The 21,903-nt window shown below is 38.5% G+C and overlaps 1 protein-coding gene across 5 annotated transcripts in view; it reads left to right on the forward strand.

Annotated features, from left to right (window-relative positions):
- The window catches only part of dclk2a (doublecortin-like kinase 2a), a 126,808-nt gene that overhangs the window by 8,628 nt on the left and 96,277 nt on the right, over window positions 1–21,903 (forward strand). For all 5 annotated transcript variants that reach the window (XM_061881224.1, XM_061881226.1, XM_061881228.1 and 2 more), the window contains exon 2: window positions 19,069–19,445. In XM_061881224.1, coding sequence (XP_061737208.1) covers window positions 19,069–19,445 — 377 coding nt within the window. The remainder of the gene's footprint in view (window positions 1–19,068; window positions 19,446–21,903) is intronic.

The following is a 21,903-nucleotide window of genomic DNA, read 5'->3' on the forward strand; positions in this document are numbered from 1 at the left end:
GTAAAACTTAGTTGTACAGAAATCTCATATTTTTACCAATTTTCCCAGGAAAATTCCCATATTTGGAAATGCAAATATTGATGCTCAAGTTATTTTTAAAATCCCCTAATGTTTTATGGTGCTAATGTTGTCCCGATACCAATTTTTCGGTACCGGTAACAAAATGTATTTCGATACTTTTCAGTACTTTTTAATACTTTTTTAATTAAAAGGTGCCACACAAAATGGCTTTATTTTAACAAATCTTACAGTACATTGAATATATGTTTATTATTGCAATTCAGTCCTTAAATAAAATGTGAACAACTTGTCTTTTAGTAGTCTGCTGACGTTTGCAGTAACATTGTGTCATTTATCTGCCTATTATTTTGTGAACATTATGAGGGACAAGCTGTAAAAAATAAATGTACTTGTTCATTTACTATTAATATCTTCTTATTTTCAGTTTCAACATGTTCTATCTACACTTCTGTTAAAATGTAATAATCACTTATTCTTCTCTTCTTTGATACTTTACATTAGTTTTGGATGATACCACAAATTTGGGAATCAATCCGATACCAAGCAGTTACGAAGATCATACATTGGTCATATTCAAAGTCCCCATGTGTCCAGGAACTTATTTACTGAGTTTAAAAACATAATATACATTTTTGAAAGAAAAATGATTTAGTGATGCTTAAAAAGGTTGACGTAATCACGGTATTATTGACTAGATACACTCCTGTACTTGGTATCATTACAGTGGATGTCAGGTGTAGATCCACCCATGACATTTGTTTACATTGTGACGCCGGTGAGCTACGGTGTGTAGAGAAGCATGTTCAGCTATTCCATGTCCTGCAGTGATAATGATACTTGTACAAAACATACCTTATTTGTCGCCATGGAGGCAAGGATTAGTGATTTAGAAGCAGCTAAAACACTAGCTGCTAGCTAGCTTGCCATGTCTTAAAGCACCTCTTCCTGAGGGTGTTTTAGTGTTGTAACTTCCCCATTATCTTTAGTTTTTAAGCCAAAATAAGTCCGTTCTCCCTTTTCTGTCTACACACTGTGTCTGCTTGTAAGTACTCTCTGTGTGTGCGCGCTGCCGAACATGCTCCTCTGCTCGTAAACCCACAAATGTCATGACGTGACATATGATTCATTAGTATCGCGTAGGGGTGTAACGCTAAGTGTATTTGTATTGAACCGGTTCGGTTCGGAGGTGTACCAAACGAGTTTCCACACGGACATATTAGGTAGCGCACCGCAGGTTGTGTAAACAATGCAGAGCGAGGCACAACACACGGTAGGCTAGAAGCGACCGGGTTAGGACACCATGCAAAAGCCAGAGCTGGAAGACCCTCCTGCCTCATCAACATCTCCCGTTTGGGAACACTTTGGCTGCGCGGTGCGATACAACAATGGAGGACGGAGGTTTGCCGACATTGTTCAGCAGCAGTAGGGTACGCTTCTGCCAACACGTCAAACAGGCAGGGCTGAAGCAATAACAAATGTTTTTATAGCAGCAGATTTAAGACAATCCATCCATCAATTTTCTACCGCTTGTCCCGTTCAGGGTTGCAGGGGGTTGCTGTATTGCATTAAAAACTAGATTTTGACCCACTTCTATGGTGGAAGAACAAAGAGCCCATATATCCTCTTACTGCTAAGTTAGCCAGGCTTGATAAACGTGGACCCCGACTTAAACAAGTTGAAAAACCTATTGGGGTGTTTGGTTTCAGTGGTCAATTTTACGGAATACGTACTGTACTGTGCAATCTACTAATTAAAGTCTCAGTCAATCCAAAAAAGCACTTTATATGTAGAACAATTTTGATAAGAAACCATTCCGAGCCTTATCTTATTTAGTGTTTATTTTATATATGTTGGCAATGGACCCTGTGTGTGTATATATATATATATGTCATGCCATCCATCCATCCATTTTCTACCGCTTATTTTTCCCTTTGGGGTCGCGGGGGGTGCTGGTGCCTTTGTTTACAAATTTGGTAAATAACCAAAAATATATATTTAGTTTTCTTACTGTACCGAAAATGAACCGAACCGTGACCTCTAAACCGAGGTACGTACCAAACCAAACCGTTACACCCCTAGTATCGCGGTACTATATTAGTACCGATGTACCGTACAGCCCAAGTGCTGAACTAACCACAAAATTAACGCTGCATAAAATATTATGTTGCTACTAAATTGATACCAATCCATGTCAAAATGCCAAATACCCGCGCCGCCAATAAAAGGTCAGAAACAAAAAAGGGTGTTTTAAAATAAAAGTAAATGAAGAGATGCGATGAAAACGATTCAATCCATGTTATTTTGTTGTTAGTTCTGAGAGGGAGGTTTAACGGCCATTGGAGGGACCATAATGAGCAATCTCATTTGTATTGGCTATAAAAAGTTATTACCTCATTGCAGGGAAGTTGCACAAGGAACTAATCTGCATGCTGAACAGCATTTAGTGCAGGGGTCACCAACGCTGTGCCCGCGGGCACCAGGTCGCCCGTAAGGACCAGATGAGTCGCCCGCTGGCCTGTTCTAAAAATAGCTCAAATAGCAGCACTTACCAGTGAGCTGCCTCTATTTTTTAAATAGTATTTATTTACTAGCAAGCTGGTCTCGCTTTGCTTGACATTTTTAATTCTAAGAGAGACAAAACTCAAATAGAATTGGAAAATCCAAGAAAATATTTTAAAGACTTGGTCTTCACTTGTTTAAATACATTTATTTTTTTTACTTTGCTTCTTATAACTTTCAGAAAGACAATTTTAGAGAAAATTACAACCTTAAAAATGATTTTAGGATTTTTAAACACATATACCTTTTTACCTTTTAAATTCCTTCCCCTTCTTTCCTGACAATTTAAATCAATGTTCAAGTAAATTTATTTTTTTTATTGTAAAGAATAATAAATACATTTTAATTTAATTCTTCATATTAGCTTCTGTTTTTTCGACGAAGAATATTTGTGAAATATTTTTTCAAACTTATGATTATAATTCAAAAAAATTCTGGCAAATCTAGAAAATCTCTAGAATCAAATTCAAATCTTATTTCAAAGTCGTTTGAATTTCTTTTAAAATGTTTGTTCTAGAAAATCTAGAAGAAATAATGATTTGTCTTTGTTAGAAATATAGCTTGGTCCAATTTGTTATATATTCTAACAAAGTGCAGATTGGATTTTAACCTATTCAAAACATGTCATCAAAATTCTAAAATTAATCTTAATCAGGAAAAATGACTAATGATGTTCCATAAATTATTTTTTTAATTTTTCCAAAAAGATTCGAATTATCTAGTTTTTCTCTTCTTGTTTTCGGTTGAATTTTGAATTTTAAAGAGTCGAAATTGAAGATAAACTATGTTTCAAAATTTAATTTTCATTTTTTCCTGTTTTCTCCCCTTTTAAACCGTTCAATTAAGTGTTTTTTTCATCATTTATTCTCTACAAAAAACCTTCCGTAGAAGGAAAAAAAACGTAAGACGGAATGACAGACAGAAATACCTTTTTTTTTAAATTTTTTATCTGTTTCTATATATATTAATTGTGAGAAATCATTAAGATGATCAGTGTTTCCACAAAGATAAATATTATTAATTAATATCGTAGAGTTAAAGGTAAATGGAGCAAATTGTTTATTTCTGGCAATTTATTTAAGTGTGTATCAAACTGGTAGCCCTTGGCATTAATCAGTACCCAAGAAGTAGCTCTTGGTTTCAAAAAGGTTGGTGATCCCTGATTTAGAGTAATATTTAGCTTCCTCAAAGCGTCATTAAAAGGGGATTTCAAGACATCACAATGCTGTCCTCACAAGCCTACGACTTACCTCTTGTCCTCTTTCACTCAGCCATCCAACGCACGCCGTAGGGGGAACATTTTTTAGCACTGCTCAGCAAGTTCGCTGGAGGCCTGCCGTCGCTCTTTTGTGTGGGAAAGCTGTGGAGCTGCATGCACTTGTGGGGGAACAGAACGCAGAAGAAAGGTTGAAGATGCACTATGAAGTATGGCTGTGTTAGATATGCATGGACGCCAGCTATGTGAAGCACTATTATAATACTACGAACCAAAACCGTCAGTAGACAGGGAGCTTTGTCCAGATGAGTTTCTTCACATAAAGTGAATCCGCATGACTCGGCTGTTTTTGTGACTTCATTAGTTCAGGTAGTCATTTCCTGGAGGACTTCATGTCTGATGTGAATGTTTGTCAATAAAATGTAATGAAGACAAACTAGGGATGGGCGATAAAATGATGTCAACATACAAACCCCTATTCCATTTGAGTTGGGAAATTGTGTTAGATGTAAATATAAACGGAATACAATGATTTGCAAATCCTTTTCAACCCATATTCAATTGAATGCACTATAGATAAATAATAATTAACTTAGAAATTTCATGGCTGCAACACGTGCCAAAGTAGTTGGGAAAGGGCATGTTCACACTGTGTTACATCACCTTTTCTTTTAACACTCAATAAACGTTTGGGAACTGAGGAAACTAATTGTTGAAACTTTGAAAGTGAAATTATTTCCCATTCTTGTTTTATGTAGAGCTTCTATCGTTTTACAGTCCGGGGTCTCCGCTGTCGTATTTTACGCTTCATAATGCGCCACACATTTTCCATGGGAGACAGGTCTGGACTGCAGGGGGGCCAGGAAAGTACCTGCACTCTTTTACTACGAAGCCACACTGTTGTAAGACGTGGCTTGGCATTGTCTTGCTGAAATAAGCAGGGGCGTCCATGGTAACGTTGCTTGGATGACAACATATGTTGTTCCAAAACCTGTATGGACCATTCAGCATTAATGGTGACTTCACAGATGTTTAAGTTACCCATGCCTTGGCACTAATGCACCCCCATACCATCAACTTTGCGCCTATAACAATCTGGATGGTTATTTTCCTCATTGTTCCGGAGGACACCACGTCCACAGTTTCCAAATATAATTTGAAATGTGGACTCGTCAGACCACAGAACACTTTTCCACTTTGCATCAGTCCATCTTAAATGAGCTCGGCCCAGAGAAGCCAGCGGCGTTCCTTGGTGTTGTTGATGAATGGGTTCTGCTTTGCATAGTAGAGTTTTAACTTGCACTTACAGATGTAGCAACCAACTGTAGTTACTGACAGTGGTTTTCTGAAGTGTTCCTGAGCCCATGTGGTGATATCCTTTACACACTGATGTCTGTTTTTGATTCAGTAGCGCCTGAGGGATCAACGGTCCATAATATCATTGCTTACGTGCAGTGATTTCTCCAGATTCTCTGAACCTTTTGATGATTATACAGACCGTAGATGGTAAAATCCCTAAATTCCTTGAAACAGCTTGTTGAGAAATGTTGTTCTAAAACCGTTCGAGAATTTGCTTACAAATTGGTGACCGTCACCCCATCTTTGATTGTGAATTACTTAGCATTTCATGGAAGCTGCTTTTATAGCCAATCATGGGACCCACCTGTTCCCAATTAGCCTGCACACCTGTGGGATGTTCCATATAAGTGTTTGATGAGAATTTCCCAACTTTATCAGTGTTTATTTCCACCTTTCCCAACAACTATGTCACGTGTTGCTGGCATCAAATTCTAAAGTTAATGATTATTTGCACAAAAAATAAAGTTTACGAGTTTGAACGTCAAATATGTTGTCTTTGTAGCATATTCAACTGAATATGGGTTGAAAAGGATTTGCAAATCATTATATTCTGTTTATATTTACATCTAACACAATTTCCCAACTCATATGGAAACGGGGTTTGTATCAAGTGTATTCGATATATCTCCCAGCCCTACTAACAGTTATCAACTTTTGAGCAAATTAATGACATGCAGTTAAGTAAAAGGTTTAAAAACGTTTGTGGATTACATTCTTACAACAAAATTGAATCGCTGTCCAAATAGTGAGGTATATCCTTCAGCAAATGTTTTTATTTAAAAAAAAGAACAAAAAAACAAATCTAATTAGAATCAAGATGAATAAGAATCGCGATTTTTTGTGCGCCCCTAGTAAAAAGACCCATTGGAGGCCCTGGACGCCCTTCAATAGTATTTGTTGTCTCATTTCTTTGTTTACATTGAGACTCTTTTGTGGTTCCTGTCAACTGAGCTGGTTTTGACCACATCTGCTGGCCACACGGGGAGCGTGGGTCTTGCCGCACCTGTGATCCCATTACCACCAGGGAGTGAGCGTCACAATAGACTGGGATGGTAATGGTCCTACAATCAGCCTCCCAAACAGTTCAGTGACAGTCCCAATTATTATAGTCCCCTGCCTCCTTCTGTGGCCTAGCTATTTAATTAGCCAGCTTAATAAAAGCAAGTATCAAGGGACCTCAGGGCTCTGTTGGTTCCTTTCGACACACATCAGAAAATGTCATGCACTGGATTTCATGTAGTCCGCCTGGCTTTGAAGGGGAACAATATCACAATTTCAAAAGGGTTAAAAACAATAAAAATCAGTTCCCAGTGGCTTGTTGTATTTTTTGAAGTTTTTTTCAAAATGTTACCGGTCTCGGAATATCCCTAAATAAAGCTTTAAAGTGCCTTATTTTCGGCTCTCTGCGAAGACACTGGCCATTTCCCTGTGACGTCACACAGTGCTGCCAATGTAAACAAACAATGGGAATAGCACAGCAAGATATAGCGACATTAGCTCGGATTCAAACTCGGATTTCAGCGATTTAAGCGATTCAACAGATTACGCATGTATTGAAACAGATGGTTGGAGTATGACAGTATTGAAGAAAAATTTGAAGCTATTGAGCGAATAGCTATTGACGCTATTCATAGCCATAGCATGGCCGAATAGCTGCGTTAGCATCGCCGGTAAAATGTGCGGACCAAACGATCAGGACTTTCGCATCTTTTGACACGGAAGCAACTTAAATCTGTCGATTGGTAAGTGTTTGTTTCGCATTAAATGTGGGTGGAAGGAAACATAATATAGTTGCAAATGCATCTACAGGTTATCCATACATCTCTGTGCCATGTCTGCTTTAGCACCGCCGGTAAATAGCATGTTAGCATCGTTTAGCATAGCATGTTAGCATCGATTAGCTGGTAGTCAACATCAACAAAACTCATCTTTTTGATTTCGTTGACTATCGTTGCAAATGCATCTGCAGGTTATCCATACATCTCTGTGCCATGTCTGCCTTAGCATCGCCGGTCAAATGTGGAGACACTCTGGCACATTTAACGGGGGTCTGGCGGCAGACACTTTGGCATCTTGGGGCCAGTGGTGCAACTTGAATCCCTCCCTGTTAGTGTTGTTACACCCTCCGACAACACACCGTCGAGGCATGATGTCTCCAAGGTTCCAAAAAATAGTCGAAAAAACGGAAAATAACAGAGCTGAGACCCGGTGTTTGTAATGTGTTGAAAATGAAAATGGCGGCTGTGTTACCTCGGCGACGTCACATTCTGACGTCATCGCCTCCAGCGCGATAAACAGAAAGGCGTTTAATTCGCCAAAATTCACCCATTTAGAGTTTGGAAATCGGTAAAAAAAATAGATGGTCTTTTTTCTGCACCATCAAGGTATATATTGACGCTTACATAGGTCTGCTGATAATGTTCCCCTTTTAAGGATTGTACTGCCTTTAAAGAGCTATTCACATGCACGTCACCTGATCAGCGCTGGCCGAGGTTGGCCAGCCTTCTTTGCTCCGAGGGGAGGAAACATTTACGTGTTGTTCACTCCTCGATTGGAATGTTGGCAGATAAATTCCAAATGCTTTGCTTTGGACAAATGCCAATGCAGCAGCAGCTCATGCAGCGGTGCAGGCGGAGGACAATGTCACCAAGGCCCGTTCTGTCTCTTGTTTCAGTGCTTAGGTGACCTCCTGATACAAATTGAGAGCACCTCTCGCAATGCTAGGCTTGTGCCGAATACACATTTTGTTTGACAATATATTGACCGACAAATTATTGGCCGTGGATGAAGTGCTGGCTGTCCAGAGTCGGGACCCGGGGTGGACCGCTCACATGTGCATCGGTTGGGGACATCTCTGTGCTGCTGACCCGTCTCCGCTCGGGATGGTCTCCTGCTGGCCCCACTATGGACTGGACTCTCACTATTATGTTGGATCCACTATGGACTGGACTCTCACTATTATGTTGGATCCACTATGGACTGGACTCTCACACTATTATGTTAGATCCACTATGGACTGGACTCTCACACTATTATGTTAGATCCACTACGGACTGGACTCTCACACTATTATGTTAGATCCACTATGGACTGGACTCTCACTCTTATGTTGGATCCACTATGGACTGGACTCTCACTATTATGTTGGATCCACTATGGACTGGACTCTCACTAGTATGTCAGATCCACTATGGACTGGACTCTCACTATTATGTCAGATCCACTATGGATTGGACTTTCACTATTATGTTTGATCCACTATGGACTGGACTCACACTATTATGGTAGAGCCACAATGGACTTGAGTCTCACTATTATGTTGGATCCACTATGGACTGGACTCTCACACTATTATGTTGGATCCACTATGGACTGGACTCTCACTATTATGTTGGATCCACTATGGACTGGACTCTCACTATTGTGTTGGATCCACTATGGACTGGACTCTCACTATTATGTTGGATCCACTATGGACTGGACTCTCACTATTATGTTGGATCCACTATGGACTGGACTCTCACTATTATGTTAGATCCACTATGGACTGGACTCCCACTATTATGTCAGATCCACTATGGACTGGACTCTCACTATTATGTCAGATCCACTATGGACTGGACTTTCACTATTATGTTGGATCCACTATGGACTGGACTTTCACTATTATGTTGGATCCACTATGGACTGGACTCACACTATTATGGTAGAGCCACTATGGACTGGACTCTCACACTATTATGTTAGATCCACTATGGACTGGACTCTCACACTATTATGTTAGATCCACTATGGACTGGACTCTCACTATTATGTTAGATCCACTATGGACTGGACTCTCACAATGCTATGTTAGATTCACTATGGACTGGACTCTCACACTATTATGTTAGATCCACTATGGACTGGACTCTCACTATTATGTTAGATCTAATATGGACTGGACTCATGCTATTATTTTAGATCCACTATGGACTGGACTCTCACACTATTATGTTCGATCCACTATGGACTGGACTCTCAATATTAGATCCACTATGGACTGGACGCTCACAATTATGTTAGATCCACTATGGACTGGACTCTCACTATTATGTTAGATCCACTATGGACTGGACTCTCACTATTATGTAGCATTAAGGGTTGGAATTGGGGGTTAAATCACCAAAAATGATTCCCGGGCGCGGCATCGCTGCTGCTCACTGCTCCCCTCACCTCCCAGGGGGTGATCAAGGGTGATGGGTCAAATGCAGAGAATAATTTCGTCACACCTAGTGTGTGTGTGACAATCATTGCTACTTTAACTTTTAACTTAACATTGATTGATTGATTGCCAAAAAACAGTTTTATTGTCAATGTTATTTGTATTTTATTTTTTGTATTTTTTTTCTCATTGTGTTTTCTTTATTTTAATTTTTTTGTATTATTTATTTTTGTCCTGTCCAGCTTCTCAGGCAAATCATATAGTTGATGTAGATGCCCGTATCGGCTGTAAAAAGTGACTTTACAAAAGAGAAGTGGGGGATACTTCTCTTGCTGCCTTATTTGTATTTGACTTTATTAAATGTATTTATATTATCATTCGGTGCAGCCGAACCGGAGCAGTAGGGCTTAAAAAGAGAGAAAAAAGGAAGAGAGAGGGGACACGAAGGGGATTGATTGATTGATTGAGGCTTTTATTAGTAAATTGCACAGTACAGTACATATTCCTTACAATTGACCACTAAATGGTAACACCCCAATAAGTTTTCCAATTTGTTTAAGTTGGGGTCCACGTTAATCAATTCATGGTAAATAGGATAAGACAGCGAGACAAAAACAACAGCAAACACAACAACAACAATAGAGCAACATCAGCAAATATGACATGTACAAATATGATGGTACAAGTGATAGCAAAAAACTAGTTAGTGAAATAAATTATACATTAATGACAATGAGCATTATTCCACTACAAATGGAGCAATACAAATACCAATAGAAGTAGCGCTATTTGTAATGAATAATACCAATAATTTACCTCTATTATCAACTATACAGTTGTTCAAATGCTAAATATATATACTAGGGATGCACCGAAATGAAAATTTGTGGCCGAAGCCGAATAAATTTTAAACGCTTGGCCGAATACCGAATAATGAATGCAGTTTTTCACAATTTTTTTAATATTGCATAAATAGCCTAGAATAAATATTTAGACATGTTTTTCAAATAAAGTAATTTTTTTTATTGAATTTTGACATTTTTGTAATATTCCAGTAGCCTTTGCTTTTCAAAAAAAGCACAAAGTTTTTCATTTATATTAGGCCTTCAAACAAAACATGCATTCCAAAAAAAAAAAAAAGTGCATTAAAGTGGATAAACCCACAACAAATGAATTATTGTCCTTTTGGCAAAAGTCTGCTTAGCCACAGTAGATATGCTAATAATGTAAACAGAAGGCTCAAGTAAATCTCAATAAGTGTGTGCTTGTAACCTCATACACTTATACAGGTAGCCTACACAACAGGCTAATAATGTAAACAGAAGGCCCCACTAAATCTCAATAAGTGTGTGCTTGTAACCTCATACACTTATACAGGTACACAACATATCCCAACGTCACCGCGTCAAAAAATTGCGTCACACGCCACTATTCGGCCTTGTTTTTAACTCATTCCACCGAAGGCCGAATGTGGCTTTTTTTGCCATATTCGGCCGAATATATTCGGTTACCGATTAATCGGTGCATCCCTAATATATACTGTATGTAATGATAACTAGAGATACAAAAGAAATCAGGAAAATGGAGGGGACGAAAGAGAAGACAGCTATATTAACCCTGTAGATTGTTATAGTCATTATTTTAACCCACATTATCAATTGATGTATTGATAATACATAATGATAATGCAAGTATAGCCTTTAAAATGCAATAAACTTGTATTAGTAGCATTTGCTAACATTGTGATTGGAATGTAAAATTTTAAATATCCAAGTCAAATGAAACAAACAAATAATAAAGATAAAATGTACTCTGTTAGCTACATGTTGCACTTGAAAAAAAATCACAACCAAAAGCAATAAAATATGTTCTGTCTCTGTTAAGGAGGGGCTGGGGATCCCTCAAATATACACAACCTAATTGCGGCCTTGTTAAATGTGCTCAAAAAAGTACACAAAATAAAGTATTTTAACCAAGTTGTATTTTTTTGTAACAACTAAAGTAAATAGATGCAAAATATACTTTGCAGTGGAAACATGAAATAAGAGCCTTCTTGTTATTTGTGTGTTTAAATATGTTTACCTTCTTCAATTTTAACTCGTAAATGTTTTTTATTAAATGCAAATTGGGTGATCACTTAGTTGTTACTTCCGGTTTACGTGACGTCATGCGGGTTCACTTCCTGTAAAACATACCTCCGTCCGACCCCGAACGGGACAAACAGTAGAAAATGGATGGATGGATGGGTATGTGACACTATGGCGTATACAGTACTGGCCAAAAGTTTGGACACACCTTCATTTCATTGTGTACTTTATTTTCATTATAGAGTATTTACATTGTAGATTGTCCCTGAAGGCATCACAGCTATAAATTAACATGTGGAGTTTTATGTACTTAACAAAAAAAGGAGAAATAACCAAAAACATGTTTGGATTCTAGTTTCTTCAAAATAGCCACCCTTTGCTCTGATGACTGCTTTGCACACTCTTGGTATTCTCTCCATGAGCTTCAAGAGGTAGTCACCTGAAATGGTTTTTCCAACATTCTTGAACCTCCAGGGGACTACAGATGAAAACTAGCCTTCAGGCTAATTCTGGGGATTTTTAACCATGTTTTTTTATGAAATTTCCCTGCCCCCTTTGAAATAAACTAATCTTAATCTTACATGTGTTCCAAAGCTCAACTACCGATAAAAAATTATTAACCAGAAAGGGATGTCTAGTCCAGTGTGCCGTAAAATACAGTCTGGTGTGCCGTGGGAGATTATGTAATTTCACCTAATTGGGTTAAAAATATTTTTTGCACACAAGTAATTATAATCCGTAAGTAATGTGCCGTTGTTGAGTGTCTGTACTGTCTAGAACTCGGCAGTGTAACCATGTTATACTCTTCCATATCAGCAGGTGACAGCAGGTAGCTAATTGCTTTTGTAGATGTCGGGAACATGTCGCGTCATGATCACAATATGCAGACGACAATGGGAAGCAGCGTGCAGGTACTTAAACCAAAAATAGACAGAAGGCGAGTGCCGCTAAGAAAAGGCATTGAACCTTAGGCTTGGCTTTGCAGAACGAAACTAGAACTGAACTGACTGGAGAGTAAACAAAACACAAAATGCTGGACAACAGCAAAGACTTACAGCTTATTCCCTTTTGGGGTGGCGGGGGGCGCTGGCGCCTATCTCAGCTACAATCGGGCGGAAGGCGGGGTACACCCTGGACAAGTCGCCACCTCATCGCAGGGCCAACACAGATAGACAGACAGCATTCACACTCACATTCACACACTAGGGCCAATTTAGTGTTGCCAATCAACCTATTCCCAGGTGCATGTCTTTGGAGGTGGGAGGAAGCCGGAGTACCCGGAGGGAACCCACACATTCACGGGGAGAACATGCAAACTCCACACAGAAAGATCCCGAGCCTGGATTTGAACCCAGGACTGCAGGACCTTCGTATTGAGAGGCAGACGCACTAACCCCTCTGCCACCGTGCAGGTACTTAAACCAAAAATAGACAAAAGGCGAGTGCCGCTAAGAAAAGGCATTGAACCTTAGGCTTGGCTTTGCAGAACGAAACTAGAACTGAACTGACTGGAGAGTAAACAAAACACAAAATGCTGGACAACAGCAAAGACTTACAGCGTGTGGAGCAGACGGCGTCCACAAAGCACATCCGTACATAACATGGCAATCAACAATGTCCGCACAACTTAAAGAGTCTGGATTGCAAAAACAAAGCAGGTGTGGAGAATGGCGCTCAATGAAGACAGAAAACTGCAACAGGAAAATACCAACAAAACAGGAAAAAACACCAAGATAGGAGCGCAAGACTAAAACTAAAACACTCACTACACACAGGAAAAAACTCAAAATACCGTATTTCCTTGAATTGCCGCCAGGGCGCTAATTAATTTAAAACCTCTTCTCACTCCGGCGTTTACCAAAGGCACGCGGTAAAGGCAAGTATGCGCTAATTATTTTAAAACTTCTTCTCACTCCGGCGCTTACCAAAGGCATGCGTTAAATTTAGGCCTGCGCTTATAAATTTGAGTGTGATGTAAGGATACCATCATTAAAAGCACATTTAATAAAAAAAAGTTTATTATGGTCTTACCTTTGCTTATAAATGAAGTCCATGCGCAGCTCCTTCTGATCAAAAGCATCGATAACTTGTTTATAGAAGTCTTCCTTATCTTTCTTCAGTTTTAAAAGTCTCTGACTCGATGGAGATCTTCCTTTTTTACCTCCTGCTTCGATTGAAAGTCCAGTTTAGAAAACTGTTTTATTTTAGATATGTAATCCTCCATGTTAAAAGTGCAAGCGAGAGGGAAAAATAAACAATCGCAGCTCACTCTTGCTGCTTGTTGTCACTTCTTCTGCAGCCGAGTAGTCGCAAGAAGGATCACTAGCGCCCTCTACCACCAGGAGGCGGGAGTCATTTAATGACTCATATTTGACACACTCAGCTACGATATATTAATAAAACATAGCTGCTTACTGTTCTTTTTAGCATATTCAATAGCTTGGACCTTAAATCTTACTGAATAGCTCTTAATCTTCCCTTTATGCATTTTCAAATGATTGAAATCAGCCTCCTCCATTTAGAAAACGATGACAGGTGAAGTGTCACTCGTGACGTGACGAGTTTGACCCGGTGGAAATTCTAGGCAAATGCTAATTATTTTGCGAAACGAGTTTGACCCGGCAGTAATTCTAGGCAGGCGCATACTATATACCTGGCGGGAATTCAAGGAAATACGGTAGTCTGGATTGCGAAAACAAAGCAGGTGTGGAGAATAGCGCTCAATGAAGACATGAAACTGCAACAGGAAAATACCAACAAAACAGGAAAAAAACCCAAGATAGGAGCGCAAGACAAGAACTAAAACACTCACTACACACAGGAAAACACAGAATAACTCAAAATAAGTCAGGGTGTGATGTGACAGGTGGTGGCAGTTCACCTACTTTGAGACAAGAGCTATAGTGATGCATGTCCGGTTATGGTTTGAATTCATATTTAACAAGTGTGAGAACGACTTTTTACTGTTAATATCGACTACTGAGTTTTGTTTTTTAATGATTTCTGCTGTTGGTGTGTCTTGGCTCAAAAAAGGTTGAAAAACACTGTTCTAGTCTAAGTCCCAAAAAGTAGGAACCCCAGTGATTTTGAGTCCTCATTTATGGTTGTATTAATTAATTGTTATCTTTTTGGGGGACAATCTCTAAATTAGGCATCAGATGATAGAGGTAGCCTAACTGTGTCTCTGTACTTCAGCTAAATAGATTTAGGGCGTACAGGATCTCTGTTGACTTGGGCTGTCTTGGACTAAAGATTCTCATGTTCGAATCTGAGTCGTTAAATTTTGCGGTAGATTTAGTCCACTATGGGTAAATACTAGGGGTGTAGCGGTACACAAAAATTTCGGTTAGGTACATACCTCGGTTTAGAGGTCACGGTTCGGTTCATTTTCGGTACAGTAAGAAAACAACAAAATATAAATGTTTTGGTTATTTATTTACCAAATTTGTAAACAATGGCTTTATCCTTTTAACATTGGTAACACTATAATAATTCTGCCCACGTTAATCCACATTAAACTGCCTCAACTTGTTGCTTTGATAAAATAAAATCACAAAACTTTTCTTCTACATATAAAAAGTGCAACATTAAACAGTTTCAAGTCAACTCATCATGCTTAATTTATTACAGCATTTTGGAAGCCTGTAGTTGACTTTTATTATGTAAGTGTTATATTTTTGTCAACATGTGATAGCAGGGACCCTGCCATTCAAAACTAGGCTGCTACATTACTAATGATTCATGTTACTATAGCTGAAAAAATAGTACAATAGCAATAGGAGAGACTATTCATCCCTGAACACCATGGAGTTCAAGTGAAATAACAGACAGACAGGGCTTTGCTGCCCCTAACACACACACACAGCAAAATGAGCTAACGTTACGCTAAAAGCTAATTAGCCTTCACCTCAAGCCAGGACTGCGAGCGAGCTGAGCTGCAGTTTGTTTGTAGAACGTCAACGTACTCATAGTGGTGTAACTAGAACGTTGACTGGGAGTTCCCATCCATCCATTTTTTACTGTTTATTCCCTTTTGGGGTCGCGGGGGGCGCTGGCGCCTATCTCAGCTACAATCGGGCGGAAGGCGGGGTACACCCTGGACCAGTCGCCACCTCATCGCAGGGCCAACACAGATAGACAGACAGCATTCACACTCACATTCACACACTAGGGCCAATTTAGTGTTGCCAGTCAACCTATCCCCAGGTGCATGTCTTTGGAGGTGGGAGGAAGCCGGAGTACACGGAGGGAACCCACGCATTCACGGGGAGAACATGCAAACTCCACACAGAAAGATCCCGAGACTGGATTTGAACCCAGGACTGCAGGACCTTCGTATTGTGAGGCAGACGCACTAACCCCTCTGCCACCGTGAAGCCCTGACTGGGAGTTGTTTATTATAATTTGGGGAGAGTACGCTGTCTTATGCTCACTTGCTAAACACATACCTGCTCGACGCTGAAGGATTGACTACATGCGCTCTGTGTACGCACTGCTGATTGGCTGTCATCGCTTTGTATGTAAACCAATCAGATGGTTGTGTGGGTGGGACAATGCTGGGCGCTGACACAGAGGCAGAAGAAGCAAAGCAGCTTGTTAAGACTTTAGCTTAGAAATTTGTTTGGTACACCTACGTACCGAACTGAAACCCCCGTACGGAAACGGTTCAATACAAATACACGTTCCGTTACACCCCTAGTAAATGCACTTTTTTGTATGTCCCACAAATAAACAGATCTCTTTTTGTGAGTTTTTCTACCTCAAACAGGCTCAGACACCCAGGGCTACACAAACACTGCAAGTTATGATGCTTATTTATTTTTTGGTGAAATCCAATCTTTTAGCCGTTCACATTACAAAAACAATTTGATTTCTAATGTGAACTTTATGTGTCCCTGAACTCCCATGCGCACATAGCGTCTTGAGATCACTGCACTATTGTGTTTTTATGGAAGTAAGTTCTAGTAGGTCTCAATCCTGGAACATTGAAGCAATTTCAAGGATGACGCATTTGCAAAAGAGTAAAAAATGTGGAAAGCAAAACAAAGATTTTTAAAACTGCAAATGAACTTTCATTCGTTGCGTCTGTTTGAGGTTTTTTGTTACAAACTGTGAGCCTATAGCAGTACTCGCTGCTCTTAGAGAGGAACTATTTTTTGTCATCTGCCATACTTCTCTGACTTGAGGTCCTAGCTAAAAACATAATGAATTTAAAGCAGGGGTTTCCAAAGTGCGGCCCGCAGCTTGTTATTTACCGGCCCGCCACACATTCTGGAAATGCTATTGCAAAAATAAAATAGGACATTAAAAATATTGGAATGAGGTGAAATCTAACGAGAAAAAGTTGCAATGTTGACACAAAGCTGCCATGCACGCTGTTTTTTCTTTTCTTTTGTCTTTATTTTACCATGTAAAAACCATCTTTACCATGAATTGATTTACGTGGACCCCGACTTAAACAAGTTGAAAAACTTATTCGGATGTTACCATTTAGTGGTCAATTGTACGGAATATGTACTGTACTGTGCAATCTACTAATAACAAGTTTCAATCAATCAATTATTTATTTTTTTGCCATTGTTCAAAATAAAAAATAATGACCCAAAAAATCCATGTTATAATGAATTATTTTCAAAGCTCCAATTATTGCAAAAATTTCACTTTAAAATGTTTTATGTGGTAAATATTGCATATATTGTGCACTTCCCATATAAAAACAAAGTTTTATTTGACAAACAAAATAATAGTTAAAACGTAAAATCGCAGATATATCTGAAGTTGATCTCGTAACTTAAATGTTGAAAATAAAAAAATAAAAAAACCCTAATAAAAATGTATCACTTTTTGAGTGGGGCACCTTTTGGATCCCAAATATATTTACTGGTATTTTATTTATCTTTTCACTCAATCAATCAATGTTTATTTATATAGCCCTAAATCACAAATGTCTCAAAGGACTGCACAAACCATTACGACTACGACATCCTTGGAAGAACCCACAAAAGGGCAAGGAAAACTCACACCCAGTGGGCAGGGAGAATTCACATCCAGTGGGACGCCAGTGACAATGCTGACTATGAGAAACCTTGGAGAGGACCTCAGATGTGGGCAACCCCCCCCCTCTAGGGGACCGAAAGCAATGGATGTCGAGCGGGTCTAACATGATACTGTGAAAGTTCAATCCATAGTGGATCCAACACAGCCGCGAGAGTTCAGTTCAAAGCGGATCCAAGACAGAAGCGAGAGGAAACCATCCCAAGCGGAGGCGGATCAGCAGCGTAGAGATGTCCCCAACCGATACACAGGCGAGCGGTCCATCCTGGGTGCTGTTGGATTTGGTTGTCCTTGTATTTCCTAGTCAGATTTTAGAACAGCTAAAGTGTGAGTCTTTTTACATAGACCTTGAATTTGGAATGTTGGAATGAAGACATAACTATCTGTTATCTCAACTGTCCGACGTAGGGAGGAGAAGAAGAGGGGCGGGTAAGAGTGAGTGAGGAGGGAGAAACCGCCATTTTAGGATTAGATCAATTTGGACCGAGCTTTGAAATGTTGTATCTAGATTGATCTCCCAAGGCGCTTTGGTAATAAAATGGAAAAATGAGCAACCTTTGTCTCTGATTGATTTAAAACCAGCTTATGTGTCATCAAACAATCTGGGGGCGTTGACCGAAGGAAGAACGGGTCATTTTAACGCAACAGTCCCGACGAGCGGTCCATCCTGGGTCTCGACTCTGGACAGCCAGTACTTCATCCATGGTTATCGGACCGGACCCCCTCCACAAGGGAGGGGGGGGACATAGGAGAAAAAAGAAAAGAAGCGGCAGATCAACTGGTCTAAAAACGAGGTCTATTTAAAGGCTAGAGTATACAGATGAGTTTTAAGGTGAGACTTAAATGCTTCTACTGAGGTAGCATCTCGAACTGTTACCGGGAGGGCATTCCAGAGTACTGGAGCCCGAACGGAAAACGCTCTATTGCCCGCAGACTTTTATTGGGCTTTGGGAATCACTAATAAGCTGGAGTCTTTTGAACGTTGATTTCTTGCCGGGACATATGGTACAATACAATCGGCAAGATAGGATGGAGCTAGACCGTGTAGTATTTTATACCTAAGTAGTAAAACCTTAAAGTCACATCTTAAGTGCACAGGAAGCCAGTGCAGGTCATTCACTGTGATTACTCATAAATAATACTGAATTAAAATCAATGCTGTCCTGCATTATTGATATTTTAGGGCTCTAATTACTAAATACTGCATATTTCAGTTTTACTATTAAAAACAACTATGATATTTTGGACAGAAAAGCCATTAAACCTTTATTTTTTTTTTATTTTTTTTTTTTCAAAGTTGATATAGATATTTACTGTAAGCGTTAAATAAAAAATAATAGTAAAACTTTTACTTATTTTTAACATTTTAAGAACTGAGACCCTTTATGGTGCCCGAGAGAAAATACTTTTTTAAAAATCCATATATTTTGTTATGGTTTGAAAATGAAAACTATCAAAATGGCCCCCGCATGCTTTAATTTTTCCCTGTGTGGCCGTCAGTGGAAAAAGTTTGGACAGCCCTGACTTAAAGGGAGAAGAAATATTCACCAACTGTGTTTTACATCCAGGCGAAAGCTACGTGTGCGCCTCCAACGAGCCCTTCAGACGCGTGGACTACGCAAGGAACGTCAACCCCAACTGGTCGGTGGGTAGCAAGACGGGCACGTCGCGCTCCCTCTCCTCACTCATCCCGTCCAAGAGCGAGTATCATCATCCTCTTCATCATCATCATCAGCAGCAGCCGCAGCATCGCGAGCCCAAAGACTTTGTCAAACCCAAACTGGTCACCGTCATCCGCAGCGGCGTCAAACCTCGCAAAGCCGTGCGCGTGCTGCTCAACAAAAAAACGGCGCACTCCTTGGAGCAGGTGCTGACCGACATCACCGACGCCATCAAGCTGGACTCCGGAGCGGTCAAGAAATTGTACACGCTTCAAGGCAAGCAGGTATGCAGTTTACTTCATTCGCTTGATTTTGTTTTCATTCATGAAGTTTTTAACACTTCCACATTACTGTTGCTGTAAAATGCTCTCATTATTTACCCAAACAGCCATGAGGACAAGGCCTTAATTGGAATTAAAAAGAGGCTGTTATTTCCAAAATTTGAAAATTCATTTTATGTAACATGTTGGGTTTTTTCACGCGGTATAATCCAATAATAATAATTTGGAGAGCAGAAAATGAAATATAGCTCTCTCTGACCACATAATCCTTTTATTAAAAGGGCCCTACTTTGCCAATTTCAAGGGCTTTTAAACTTATATTGGATACAAATGCGGCACTTAAATACGTTTATTTTGATAAAATACCCAAGTAGGAATGTAACAATAAACTATCCATCCATCCATCCATCCATTTTCTACCGCTTATTCCCTTTCGGGGTCGCGGGGGGCGCTGGCGCCTATGTGGCGACTTGTCCAGGGTGTACCCCGCCTTCCGCCCGATTGTAGCTGGGACAATAAACTATATTATTGATAATTGCGGTAAAACCTTTTAAAATTGCCATTAAATCATGGCTCAGCTCAACCCCTACCTGATCTGAACCAAAATTGATATCCAGCAACTCTTTGAAGCATCAAACCGGTTTATATGTGGTTATAGTGTATGTATACTTATATGTGGTTATAGTCTATGTATACTTATATGTGGTTATAGTCTATGTATACTTATATGTGGTTATAGTGTATGTATACTTATATGTGGTTATAGTGTATGTATACTTATATGTGGTTATAGTGTATGTATACTTATATGTGGTTATAGTGTATGTATACTTATATGTGGTTATAGTGTATGTATACTTATGTGGTTATAGTGTATGTATACTTATATGTGGTTATAGTGTATGTATATGTGGTTATAGTGTATGTATACTTATATCTGGTTATAGTGTATGTATACTTATATGTGGTTATAGTGTATGTATACTTATGTGGTTATAGTGTATGTATACTTATATGTGGTTATAGTGTATGTATACTTATGTGGTTATAGTGTATGTATATGTGGTTATATTGTATATATATTTATATGAAGTTACAGTGTGTGTATATATTTATGTGGTTATACAGTGTGTATATATGTTTATATGTGGTTATAGTGTATGTATACTTATATGTGGTTATAGTGTATGTAGATGTGGTTATAGTCTATATATATTTATATTTGGTTATAGTGTATGTATACTTACATGTGGTTATAATCTATATATATTTATATGTGGTTATAGTCTATGTATATTTATATGTGGTTATAGTGTGTGTATACTTATATGTGGTTATAGTATATGTTTACTTATGTGGTTATAGTCTATATATATTTATGTGGTTATAGTGTACGTATACTTATGTGGTTATAGTGTATGTATATGTGGTTATAGTGTATGTATACTTATATGTGGTTATAGTGTATGTATACTTATATGTGGTTATAGTGTATGTATACTTATATGTGGTTATAGTGTATGTATATGTGGTTATAGTGTCTATATACTTATATGTGGTCATAGTCTATATATATTTATGTGGTTATAGTGTATGTATACTTATATGTGGTTATAGTGTATGTATACTTATATGTGGTTATAGTGTATGTATACTTATATGTGGTTATAGTGTATGTATACTTATATGTGGTTATAGTGTATGTATACTTATATGTGGTTATAGTGTATGTATACTTATATGTGGTTATAGTGTATGTATACTTATATGTGGTCATAGTCTATATATATTTATGTGGTTATAGTGTATGTATACTTATATGTGGTTATAGTGTATGTATACTTATATGTGGTTATAGTGTATGTATACTTATATGTGGTTATAGTGTATGTATACTTATATGTGGTTATAGTGTATGTATACTTATATGTGGTTATAGTGTATGTATACTTATATGTGGTCATAGTCTATATATATTTATGTGGTTATAGTGTATGTATACTTATATGTGGTTATAGTCTATATATATTTATGTGGTTATAGTGTATGTATATGTGGTTATATTGTATATATATTTATATAAAGTTACACTGTGTATATAATTATTATGTGGTTATAGTGTATGTATATTTATATGTGGTTATAGTGTATATATATTTATATGAAGTTGCAGTGTGTACATATTTGTATAAGGTTACAGTGTGTATATATATATTTATATGTGGTTATAGTGTATATCAGGGGTGTCCTAACTTTATCCACTGAGGGCCGCACACTGAAAAATCAAGGCAAGCGGGGGCCATTTTGATATTTTTTATTTTAAAAAACAATACAATATATGTATGAAAAATATACATTTCGGCCTCCACGCAGGCTTGATCCCAGGGACCCTAAAGGGTTTTGGTCAAAAAAATATTAAAAATGTGTCATTATTCAGTATTTTTTTTATTATTATTTAAGT

Source organism: Nerophis ophidion, linkage group LG20 (genome assembly GCF_033978795.1).
Source record: "Nerophis ophidion isolate RoL-2023_Sa linkage group LG20, RoL_Noph_v1.0, whole genome shotgun sequence".
Lineage (NCBI taxonomy): Eukaryota > Metazoa > Chordata > Actinopteri > Syngnathiformes > Syngnathidae > Nerophis > Nerophis ophidion.